The sequence below is a fragment of the Protomyctophum bolini genome (assembly GCF_963924005.1).
Source record: "Protomyctophum bolini genome assembly, chromosome: 18".
Taxonomy (NCBI): domain Eukaryota; kingdom Metazoa; phylum Chordata; class Actinopteri; order Myctophiformes; family Myctophidae; genus Protomyctophum; species Protomyctophum bolini.
The window spans coordinates 29,844,241-29,857,174 of NC_137879.1; the positions used below are offsets into that span (position 1 = coordinate 29,844,241).

The window sequence follows — 12,934 nt, forward strand, 5'->3', positions numbered from 1 at the left end:
GTGTCAAAAAACAGGGGGCTAAACTGCGTGTCAGAGAGCGCTAAGCAGCCGAAATGAACCGGGGGTCCCCCGGCGGCTCCCATGTGGGTGGGTGTTCGCTTTATATTTTTTACAGACAATGTCCCTTTAAAAAAGAAAAAAGGGAAAAAAAGCCCCCGCGTCTGGAAAGCCCATTAGATGTGCATATAAAATTTCCCCCGTGATTAATAGTTGATGAGGCGAGGTTGGTCGGAGGGTACTACCAACATGTGGCCTGCAAAGGGCTCCTCCTCCTCCACCAGCTCACGTTACACTCTATAAACTTGCCACTCTTTCCCACCTATGCATTTAAAAAAAAACACACACACACACACACACAAGGGGAGGAGGAGGGATCACTTGTCACGAATTGCCGTTAGAAGAGTTGTGAAAACAGCCAGCCAGCCTGGAGAAGGGGAGTCATGCAGTGAGCAGCAGTGGATGCAATGCTCGCACGGAGCCACAAGCCACTCAGACCAGAGAGAGAGAGAGAGACAGAGAGAGAGAGAGAAGGGAAAGTGAGCGTAAGGGAGGTATAGTGTGTGCGTATGTGTGAAGACCACAGGCTCCTGCTGGACGTCACGAGAGAGAGAGAGAGAGAGAGGGAAACACGCTGCCACAGGAAGACGTCCATCCATCCTCATACGTTCTGGGCCACAGTGGAAGAGTCACCAACCTGAAGCTGCTGCCAGTGACAGATGCTCTGTCTTCTCCTCTAGTGACAGAGAGATCCCCATGCATTGTCTTCTCCTCTATAGTGACAGAGAGATCCCATGCACTGTCTTCTCCTCTAGTGGCGGTGGATGGATGTGGGCCAGAAGATGATGCTCTAAATCTAAAGAGGAAGCCCCCCCGATGACAAGACAAGCTGAAGTGGATTTCGTCTTCTCTGCGTCTTCCGTGAGGGTGTGACTCCTCGACGAGGGGGACTTTAACCGAAGAGGGTTGTGTGCAAGATTGTCAGAGACTATCAGAGTGTGTGTGTGTGTGTGTGTGTGTGTGTGCGCGCCTGCGTGCGTGTGTGGGTGAAGCGTGCATTAACTTGGCATCTCCATCATGGATCAGCCAGCCAGCAGCTGCATGAGGAGCGCCCACACCGGCAGCCCCATCTGGGGCTGCGTGAGGAACCCCCACTCGGGGGTCCCGGGAGCCGGCCTCCAGTCGCCCTACCAGCAGGCCCCCTTCTCCCTGCACCAGAAGCCAGAGTTCCTGGCCTACACAGACTTTTCGGGCTCCTGTCTGGTGCCCGCCGCGCCGCACGGCGCCTACCCCCGCGACGACCGGCTCTACCAGGACAGCCAGGCGGGCTACCACCACCAGCGGGCCGAGTGGCAGTTCCCCCCGGGGGCCGCCTGCGAGACGACGCGCGGGGCCAGGGGGCCCGGCATCGAGGCCTGCCCGCAGGCGGCCCCCGCGCTAGCGGCGGCGGGCGGCGTCGGGAGCGGCGTCGGGTTGGTGGTGGGCATCGTTGGGCTGGAGATGGACAGCGTGGGCGCCGGGGACAGCAGGCTGCCAGGGGGGGCCGTGCCCAACGGCTGTCTGGAGGGAGAGTACTCGCCCCAGAGTGAGGCCTCGGTCGACTCCGACAAGAAGGGCTCCAAGCGGAAGAGAGATGTCACAGGTGAGTCAGGGAAGGGGGGGGATGCTGTTGAAAAACAGTCAAAATTTGACTGTTTTTCAACACATCCTCCTATTTAATAGGAGGATAAAATTAAAAAAGGGCCTTCTTTTGTAGTGAACCTTCTATAATGGATGCTGGCAGAGGTGCAGAAGGCATGGGCGCATGCCAAGGGAAAGCCACTGGTGGCATCTTTATTGCTCAGCTGGTATCTGTTAAAACCACAAGTTGTTTTGTGTGAGTGAACCTTTTACAGTCTGTGGTGTGAACAACATCAGACTAAACGTTGGCATGCTGTTCCGTCTCGAGGGGCTAAATAAATAAATCACCCTGAAAATGAAGGTCACATCCTCCACCACGGGGCAATGAAACGGTGAGCGAATTTAAGGCTGGGCGCATTTCTGAGCTCACGACGAAGTTCATTCATCTCCATTCATCTCGTGACGTGAGGAGGCAGAGGTGCGTGCGTGCGTGCGTGCGTGCGTGCGTGCGTGCGTGCGTGAGCGCGAGCATGTGTGTTTGCATGCATGCGTGCGTGTGTGTGTCGTGTGTATGTGTGCTCTGTAGAGAAGGTCTTGAGGAGCACTCTCACCAGATAGCTATGTGAAAGGTGAGGTTTTTTTTTGTCTTCAAAACACACACTTGACCTGACAGTTGCATCCTCGTATTGTCTGAGGGCGTTCAGATGGCCCAGATGATTAATGAGGTGACCATGCTTTTCATTGCGCCCCGTGCCTCCGTTTGAAATAGACTATTGTTTTATAGCAGCGGAACGGCTTTCAGGATGCCCCAGGTGATAAATTAAGCGCCTGTGGGAAAAAAAATCTTAGGGCATTACAAGCATTTTAGATCTAATCGTGGGTTGCTCTTCAAAGAAATAGTAAAATTTGTTGAGTAGAAGTTGTATTGATTCATACACCAACTACAGTAAAATACAGTTCTGTTGGCGTATACCTATATTTAATTTCCACAAAGATTTGAACTGTTAAAATGCCTCATTGAACACCTGTGACCCAAAATATATAAATATAGTATAAATGACTATATACGAAATTGCAGTCGATTTCTGGAGCAAAATGGCACCAAGCAGGGCACATACTGTACACAGTTCCTTCTACAAATGAATCATTCAACAGCATATTCTCATAAGCGGCCCTGCATGGAACATGGCGTGAATAGCACAGTATGTTTTGGGATTATCTAGCGATTTATTCGCTTTATCACGTTTCACACTCACTGATAGGAAGTCAAAGCAACATTTCTGGTAAGCGATACCCATGAAGTGCTAATTCCTAAAAGTCACACGAACACCATTTAACGGCCCGACTGCGCCAGCTGAAGACCCAGAGAGATGTTTATATTTGTCTAATATCTGAGGGCGGACTGTTAAGAAACGATCAATTTCACGCCGGCTGAAGGGAAATAAAACTATACAGTACATCCAGCACATCTGGTCCAGGCATCATATTCAGGTTTCAGCCATGGAGACTCTAGCTAGTGGGCCTGTTAAAAAAAAAACGCCATTCTAGAGAAATGAGTGAACCCCATTGCCCTGACTATGTGGTTCTGTGTTATGTAGCTCGCCCCCAGATAGCCAAAGCAATTGACTTCTGCTGCAGGACACTTTGACCAGAGCTACGTACAGTAAGATAAATGAGTGATATAACTCCACACACTGTGACCAATGAGTAATGTGAGAATAAATGTGGTAATACACGTCACGAGGCTTATCCCAGGAGGCCAAGAGAGCAGACTCGTTATTCACCAATTTATTTATTTCATTATCTATTCATTAGTGTTTGGTCTTAGCCCTTTTTGGAAGACCAGATGGAGTTTACAGCAACAGCCTGGATAGTGTCAGGGAAGTGGTCCAATCAATGTCCTCTAAATTTAATTGTTACTTTTTTACTTTTGTCCATGTGCTGTCCTATTGTCTCTAAATAGTTTTTTTTGCCCTGTATTTGATTGCCATGATGCACTTACTCCGATCTTGTACTTTGTAAGAGCAGCCATGCTGTTTAAATTCTGTAAATGTATGTATGGAAATGCCTGGCTGCCAAAAATCTAAATTGGAACAAACAACTATAGCCTACTTGCACAATAGTATTTCAGTCGGCCTGCAACAGACACAGGCTTTCAAAGTTCATTATGGGGAGTGGGAGGCCTCTCCTCTCCTCTCCTCTCCTCTCCTCTCCTCCCCTCTCCTCTCCTCTCCTCTCCTCTCCTCTCCTCTCCTCTCCTCTCCTCTCCTCTCCTCTCCTGCTTACCTTATTGTAACCTCCAGTCACTATACGGTGAAAACATGCCAGACCACGTCTGGTAAAATCACTCCTGCTTGCAAGCCCACTTTTTGCATTCTTATCCATTGACATTTTCCTGTCGTTAAGCCGTAACACAATCTCCCAGTGAGCGCATGCACCATGTCTGACCACTACATCCACTCTGGGTCTTTAGAAGGGGCCTTTCAGAGCTGTATCGGTGCTGCTTTGGTATAGAAAAGCATGTATTGGGAAAATGTCCTCGAGGCATCCATGCTACAGACAAAGCTGCTATAGTTTGGATGTGTGTGTGCGTGTGTGTGTGTGTGTGCACACGTGTATTTGTGTGTGTGTGCGTGCATGCATATATGTGCCGATATGGTAATGAGGCAGACTTAAGTTTCGACCTGAGAAGAATGTGTTCATTGAATGTGAATTAAATTACCATATCTATAATAAAAAGGTGAAGGCATTATTATTATTCAAATAAAGTTATTCACGGTATATAATTCCACTCTACAATCATTGTAATAGGCCTAAATCTATAATGAATAATTATGCTGTAACTATTTCTACTCTGGTCTAGCTAAACCTGATATTATTATTTCCCCCCTAAATTATGGTGTTTTAGAATAAAACACAAATCTAGTACTACTCATCACTTTCATGTAGAAAAAAGGAAACAATTCGGTTTTCCTGTGGGCTTAAAATTCCCAAACCCTGTGGAAAGCCTCTCTCCTGCGTTTTAAACATGAACAAATTATCAATCAATCGCCAATTTTCACCCGGGGTTTTTGCCCCTTAAAGCAATCACTACTTTACAACAGCCTTAATTCAGCCCTTGATGAAGACAAACTGCCTTTTGCACCCTCCACCCAGAAAAGCACCAAATGCTGTTTGTCTTTGGGGACCCCTGCCGGGCGCAGGGGTTTGGTCCCTGCGAGTTTTACGGGGCCCTGGCTGTGCAGGATATTTATTGGGGGGCCTGTTTAGCGGGGGGGGGGGGGGGGGGGGGGGGGGATTCGGTGACTGTGTGTGCACCCACTAAATCAGTCCTGGGCCAGGTGTTTGGCCGACTACACACCCCCCGCTCAACATGGTTCCAGGCCAGGCCAGGCCAGCATCAGGCCGACACACTTTAGAGCACGGCTGTCATTAATGCCACTTTAAAAGATGCTAATGAACGCTTTCTCGATGTGAGATGATGATGGTTCCACAGGTATACGCTCACTCATACTCTCGTCCTCCGAGTCATGATCGCGCACACATTATCAGGTCTGCACATCACGCATGCATGCAGTCACATATATGTGCACGCAATCAAACACATACACCACACTTGCACGTGCATATGTATATGTATACACGCACACACACGCACACACTCGCACACATGCACACATGTCTGGATCTGCCCATGCAGTTCACATCTGGACCAGGCCCTGCAGTCCATTTCACAGTCTGGCCCGGCACTCTGGCAAGCGTGAAGCAAAACTTCTCACTTTGACAAATTAGAACCATTTTCGGGTGATTACGTCAGCTGCTTGTGTCGCTACCAATGCTCAATTATTACCCAAAACCCCATTCCCTCTAATTCACAGGAGACATTTCACAGACTGTCACATGAAATGGCCTTCCATTTGTATTCATAATAAAGTTCTGTATTCTGCCACGAGCTGTGAAATGCACGGGCAACCGAAATGTCTAAACCTTTACCAATAAACTGCATCGTGACATGGCCCCATATGTGTGGACAATCAAAGCTTTGGTTATGTACGAGATTACAACATTTCCACAATAAGCTCCAATACAGATTTTTTTTTTTTTTTTGTATTTACACATTTTCAAATAAAGATTGATTGCAGTGAATTATTTCCGTAATTCACCGCTGTGCCCTAACAAAGCACCACGGCACGGTTCAAATATGTGAGTTCTGGTCCGTGCTGTCAGGTGCTGATGAGTTAGTAGTTGTCTACCCTCGGCCGTCCAGGGGAAACCTTCCCAGACACACACACACACACACACACACACACACACACACACACACACACGCACAGAACGCTCCAAGCCGGACACATCCGCGCCTTTGTTCTTTTGTTGGGGGCTTTAACGATGTTCCGCTGCATTCCTTCTCTAACTCAGTCCCTCTGTGGGCTGGTTTGGTGGCCCCTACTGATCTATGTTCACACACATACACACACACACGCACGCACGCAAACACGCACAGAGAAACGTGCACGGGGCCATGCACAAGTGCAGGAACACACGCATGGTCCTGCAGCACACGACACGAGCACACTCACACAGACACACAAAATACAGGTGAGTGTACGTATATCTCACATAATGGCAGAGCAGGGTGGCCTCTCTTTACAGCGGTCATTTCAGTGTTTACTATATGAGGGGCCTCCTACTAAATGCCTTTTAGATTCTTTGGAGTGCCGGTTTGTGGTTGACAAGGTCAGGTGAGATCAGTGTAATGGGACTATTTGAAGCTGGCCGAGTTCGCTAATTCAAATCAGATCAGTCATCCCAGGTGACGGTGTCAGTTGGAGCGGGCACAGCGTTACAAATTAGTCTGTCCTGTTGGACAGAGATTCAACTCCAAACACAAGCGAGCTTTTAAAATGTGTGTTTGAATTTTTTTGGATTATTTGTTTTGTTTTTGTTTAACTCATTAGACAGTTGCTTTCACAGTTCTTTCTTTTTTGGGGAATATACGTGTATGCAAAAGCTAGACCAAGAACAACACTACAGCATTAAACTCTGTATATTTCCACGTCTCCCGATTATTTTCATCCTAATGTTGCCAGGAAAGTTGACCAGTTAGAAAGATTCCACGCTTAAAGCAAATGCCTAGGGGAGTGCCCAGTTGTGTGACGGGAAAGAAAAGGAAACCAAAAACACAATTGCATTATACATAATGTAATTGAACAGGGAAAAAAAGGTGGAAATTCACAAATTGCTTCACTGTGGTATAGAGATAAGATAAGATACAATAAATACACAAATCAAAACAAGGACAAAGTGTCAGAGTTTCCAGCACACATTCCAGCTTAACGTTTACATACACGGAGTGCGGAAAGTGTCACTTTTGGTTTAACATTGTGGTTGTTTTTTGCCTCTTCCCCGTGCCTTCTAGACACCCAGGACGGCAGCTTCAAGGTGGACTCCAGCTGCAAGGCGAGGAAGGAGCGCACGGCCTTCACCAAGGAGCAACTAAGGGAGCTGGAAGCAGAGTTCACCCACCATAACTACCTGACCCGGCTCCGTCGCTACGAGATCGCTGTCAACCTGGACCTCACAGAGAGACAGGTGCAGTTCATACCCACACAGATGCATGTGTCCTCCTCGTAATGCACAAAAACTAATTTAGACTAGGCTAATGTCTTCAGTTAAAAAAAAAACAACTGTATGTTGCTGTAGTTCAGTCAGTGGTGCTCAAAACTTTTTCATGTCTAGGACCCCCAAAATGATATGTACTGTATTTGGCCACAGACCGCCAGAAGCAAACATTTGAGTTTAAAATGCTCACTTTAAAAATATATACAGTATATTCTTTCTTTTTTTCACGATTCCAATTCCAATTTTTTTCAACCAGTGTCAATTATCTAATGTAAATCCTGGGCCTCCATCAGGCGCCCTGGCTGGCCAGGGGAGGCAGTTTTAGAGACCAGGATTACTGCATGGTACCTACCCTATAGGGGACACGGGGAGAACATGCAAACCCTTTGCCATAAAAATATATATATTCAAAGATTTGCACAAAAAAAAAAACATTTTTCAAAAATAAAAGCTCTGCATAATGCTATAATAATAATAATAATAATAATATTTCTACGCTTTACATGAAGTAACGCGCTATGAGCTTGTAATATCTGCTATTTTTAAATAGCCAAAGTATAATATAATGGTTAAAGTGGTTATAATATGACACTGATGCTTTCTCTGATCGAATGGTTAAACCACTTAAACCCTATGTAGTCCCCCAGGGATCTACATAACAAAACCTGAGGCCGGCGATTCTACCAATGCCTACATCAATAGTTGATTTTTAAATTCGTGTCTGCTATTTTTGAATAGCCAGCACAGAAACTGTAAAATGACAGATGCTTTCCTGGTTGAAATGGCTTAAGCACACATGTTTGTGGGCTATTTTCGTGGTTCAATTTCAAGGACCACGGACAATCCTCAATGTTCATTTAAATCTGCTGAAAGCGTACAAATGGAACCAAATGAGTTACAGAGAAAGAAAGAAAGAAAGTAAGAAAGAAAGAAAGAAAGATTTGTCTTCTTATCCTGCTGTTATTGCTGCTGGTATGTAAGTTTAACTGTAACAATTTAAACAGGGAAAAACCTACCATGGTGGATACGGTTTCTCAGACTCAGACCGGGTGGAATTGTATTGTAACACTTTTAAAAGATGCACAATATCCCTTCGTCATGAAGGTGTTTCTACCAATGGTAATATGATGTTTCTATAGGATGGTAATGGTATTATACCATACACACCTATACCACAGTTTGGAACATGTACTGTGCACTTATTTCTATATTTATTACTATATTTTCATACAAAAAATACAGGTGTCTACTCTCTGTGTATAAGTGTGTGTAAATGTGTATACACTTTTTTATATCGCTTCAAATAAGAACTGTGTTCCAAAAAGAAACAAATGATCCCAGCGGTTTGTCTCATATGGATATGAAGAATCAATTAAACGTTACGTTATCACTGCCGCCACATTTGTTAAACGTCCGCCAAAAACAGACTGTATCGTAAACGATACAGAGACGCCTCCCAGACAATGTTTTGCCGACACGCAGTTTGTTTATTTTTCGACCACAATGCTTATATGAGACGATTTTAAGTTGTGAATGAACGAGTGACGCCAGGACGTCTGTGCTCTCTCTATTATATGTATCATATGTAAAATATATAGTTGTGTTTTTTCCTATCCTTTCCTTCCAGGAAAATTCGCATGTCACAATCCTCAGTGTTAATTTGGGAAATATATATTCTGGGTCCACGGGACGTTGTGAGTGGGCGGGGGGCGGGTTACAGTGCTGGTGAGACGGGTCAGACATTGGTAGATGGTCTGGCTGAGACCCCGGTCTGTCTGTGGTCCTGACCTCCTCCCCAGCCACACTGTCCCAACTCCCCCTAATGAGGCCATACTGCCACAGTGACCACACAGCCTGTAGCCTGCCTCTAGATCTATTTACCAGGCCCCTGGATCACACACACGCACCCACACACGCATGCACCCATGCACAGTCACGCACTCACACACACACACACACACACAAACGCACACTCACACACACACACACACACACACACACACACTCACACTGACCCCCTATAGCCAGCTCCAAGCTTAACTCAGGGCTCAGGGGTCTCAGTACTGCAACTCGGAAACTTTTCCTGAATCATCCGACATGTCTTGTCACACGGCCATTTCTTCAGCCGTATAGTCTCACTGAGCGGACAAAATCAGAGACAGGGAGATATGCAATTATGAATAGTGTCTCCTCGGGGAACATTTAGGCTGATGCACAGGGGTCCACTGAGCAGAGGACCACTGGGGTCCACTGAGCAGAGGACCACTGGGGTCCACTGAGCTACAGTAAGCAGGCAGACTCCTCATGACCCCCGCCGTGTACATTTACAATAGTCAGTCTGAGTTTAGACAGTCTTACTCAAGTAGTCAACGTCCTGAGAATTAGGCAAACATTTTTAATTCATAACGCTGGTGTTTTCTAGTTCACAACGCCAGTTCATAAAACGTTCATGATATTTATTTCATGACACATTTTGAAATAATAAATCATTTGTGATTTTTATTTATTTATCACAAGGCATAATTATTGCTTATAGTTCATGATTTCTTGTTCAGAACACATTGACTCACTCATGATTTCCACTTCTTATCGTATTAGTGATTCGCACTTTCAGAAGGCCTGAACGAGAGCTCTGGAACAGCCATATTTCCGCTCACTGGAGTGACACACTGTGCCAACTCCACTTTACAAAAGACACAAGACATTTTATGATATCTGACATAAGGATTCAATCAGTGTCCGTGGCTACGCCATATGTTATGTAGCTCTTGCTCGGGCCTTATTAATGTGTTCTATTTGTACAGTGCATGCCATCACGAGCAACAGTTGCCTCTTCCAGGCACATAACAAACGTGCACAATTTGGTTATTCTGCAGTCTCCCCTTTCTGACCAAAAAGTCCTTGCGGTGTTGGGTCTACGCGTGTGTGTTCGCGTGCGTGCGCGCACTCGCGTGCGTGAGTCCGTGCGTGCGCGTGTGTGTGTGCCTGCGTGCCAGCGTGTGCATGCGTGCGTGCATACGTGTGTTTTTTTGTTGCTATTCTTGGCTAAGCGATGCGGGAGTGATGTCATCCTGCCATTTCAGAACAGTGCAGTGATACAGCTGAGCGCGATCTACTGTGAGTCAAGGCTACATCCTGTGTAGGCTGACATCCTGACTGTTAACTACCGCGACTTACTGTCCATACGATACTCTCTGACTGCAGAGATGTGCGAGCCAAACCCCAATGCTTTGTATCGCCTCCGCTCAGACTACTCACATAGTAACAAGGCAAAAAGACCAGAGCGAGCTGATTAATATGCTGAGTCGGGACATTTGCGGGGGGGTGATGCGTCCGCCTTCCTGCTGACCATACGTACTTTTTAATTCCAAAGTACACAGGAACAAGAAGTACTTAGAGAAATGTAGATGAGGACATAAGATACATGGCCAGACGTAAATGTGTTACTGCAATCAACAATGTTTCATCTTGATGTGTGCTGGTAGGCTTATATGATGGTTTCTTCTAAGGCAGCTGTTTCACATACTGAGTCAAGAGTGGGAACAGGAGTCAGGACTGTCCCAGAGAAGAAGCTTAAAGGGCCGTACCGATGTCAATACATCTGTCATTGCCTATTCACATCTTTGGTCAGCTTTGGCCGTGCATGAACATGTAGACTATTTTCCCTTTAATGGCTTTATTTTTAGATCTTGTGAGTCATCGTTGGCTAAACATCACTGGGTGGTTAAGAAATCTTACCCTTTCTAAATTAGTTTCCAGGGATTATTTTCAGATAGAATGCCAAATCAATCCGTGCTTTAAAATGCATTAAAACGTAACAATAATGCAAGGAAGAAAAACACGTTTTGTCTGTGGTCTGTACCTAGTTTCCTAGTTGAAGTCCCTGCAAGTCGATACGGAAATGAATGAATCCAGTGGTATGTTTGCACAGTCACCGACCGACACCAAGAGTTCTTGTACAATGGGCTAAACACATGCCAGTCCTCCGGTATGTGGCCCTTTAAGTCCCAGCTAGCATGAATGACACTAATGCTCCACGGTAATGACACCTCTGCTTTGTCTCCCCCCCGTGCAGGTGAAAGTGTGGTTCCAGAACAGGAGGATGAAGTGGAAGAGAGTGAAAGGAGGGCAGTCGGCCTCACCCAATGACCTGGAGAACGACGACATGGACTCTGCTGCTTCGCCCAGCTCGGAGTGAGCAGAATGGGTGGGTGGGTGGGGGGGGGGGGCCTCAAGAGACCAGCATTTATAAAAGATGAGAGAGAGAGAGAGCTCCGGAGGTCTGAATGGACTTGTGAGGCTAAAGGAAGCGGGGGAGTCTTCTAATGTCAACTGGACGACCCATGCAGTACCAAGGTGGCCAGTCCCTCAGTCACCTCATTGGAAATTTGGCAGCCAAGGACTGAATCATTTTTTAGAGACTTTTCTTTTTTTTTTGCCAGCAAAGAAATTTGGCAACTCCTTTTGTGTTTTTTTCAGGTTGTACATACTGTAGGGATCAGCTGATTAATGTCCACGCTGAAGTCCACTCTCTGACACACCAATGACAAATGCTGTTTGAAAACCCAGCTCTCGCCGCATCGACTGTGGTCTCAGTTGAGAGGCGATAGCTTGCTATATTGGCAAGCCTCTGCTCAGAGTGTTGCAGGGCAACGACAGATTCCATGCAATAGCTTTTAGGCCAGCGATGACATATCAGGCCAGTGATGTGATTATGTTTGAGTACATCTCCTTCAGTTCCCATATCGTAATCACAGCCTTTGACGCTTGACTACAACCACCTGCGAAAACTCAAACTGCGCCACTGTTGCCAAACCATAAGTGCCTCCAAAATCAGATTTTTTTTTCTCATTTTTTCTCCATATAATATCGTTTTTCTGTCAAACAAGTGTTTTTTGTAATATTTTTTCTACATTTTGAATGCTAATGATACAACACAGATGTTACATATTGAAAACTGCAAAAAAGAATAAATCATCTGTCGCAAAATGGGGGAAATATCTTGATAATTTATTCCACGCACAAACAACTGAGTTATGATTTGACAGTATAGGTAAATCTGCAGTCTTGGCTGGTGTGTTTGTCATGTGCAGATGTTTTGGTCAGACTTTACGACTACAATCTCCAACTCCAAGGTTGAGGAGACAAATGACCACTGGGTTTCTGCCCACAGAATGATATTCTGCTTTTATCAGTAGCTGAAATCAAAAACTATAAATTGTGTGCGTGTGTGAGTGCGTATGTGTGCGTGCGTGTGCACACGTGTACGTGTACTGCAGGGATACTCAAATAGATTTACCTGTGGGCCACATTACAAAAATGGCAAGGGGCCAGGGGCCAGTAGATAAAATTACGACATTAATGATATATGATAACTTCTCTCTTTCAATTGCTTTATTTTCGCAAAATGTATCAGTACAATGTGCATGCACACAATATGTAAATAAATAAATGTGTTACATTTTCTTGCATAAACACAAAGAGCTGTTTCCATAACTGCACAAATTATTGCACATAACATGAGTAGCTGTTATAATAACATAATAACTTAACATGAGTAGCTCTTTGCCTGGCTGCCTGTCTGTCTGTCTGTCCATGAGTAGTTATTTGTCTGTCTGTCAATGAGTAGCTGTCTTACTGTCTGCCTGTCTATGAGTAGCTGTCTGCCTGCCTGTCTATGAGTAGCTGTCTGTCT

The 12,934-nt window shown here is 45.6% G+C and overlaps 1 protein-coding gene across 1 annotated transcript; it reads left to right on the plus strand.

Annotated features, from left to right (window-relative positions):
- The first annotated feature begins 344 nt into the window (after positions 1-344).
- Positions 345-11,450, plus strand: meox1 (mesenchyme homeobox 1). Its single transcript, XM_080788752.1, has 3 exons — positions 345-1,639; positions 7,037-7,209; positions 11,315-11,450. The coding sequence occupies exons 1-3, from the start codon at positions 1,075-1,077 to the stop codon at positions 11,435-11,437; spliced, it is 861 nt and encodes a 286-aa protein (XP_080644878.1). The 5' UTR covers positions 345-1,074; the 3' UTR covers positions 11,438-11,450.
- The last annotated feature ends 1,484 nt before the right edge of the window (positions 11,451-12,934 follow it).

Coding starts and splice junctions, on each gene's coding strand:
- meox1 (XM_080788752.1), top strand. CDS start 1,075: ATGGATCAGCCAGCCAGCAGCTGCATGAGGAGCGCCCACACCGGCAGC. Junction 1,640..7,036: donor GCGGAAGAGAGATGTCACAG/GTGAGTCAGGGA, acceptor CGTGCCTTCTAG/ACACCCAGGACGGCAGCTTC. Junction 7,210..11,314: donor TGGACCTCACAGAGAGACAG/GTGCAGTTCATA, acceptor CCCCCCGTGCAG/GTGAAAGTGTGGTTCCAGAA.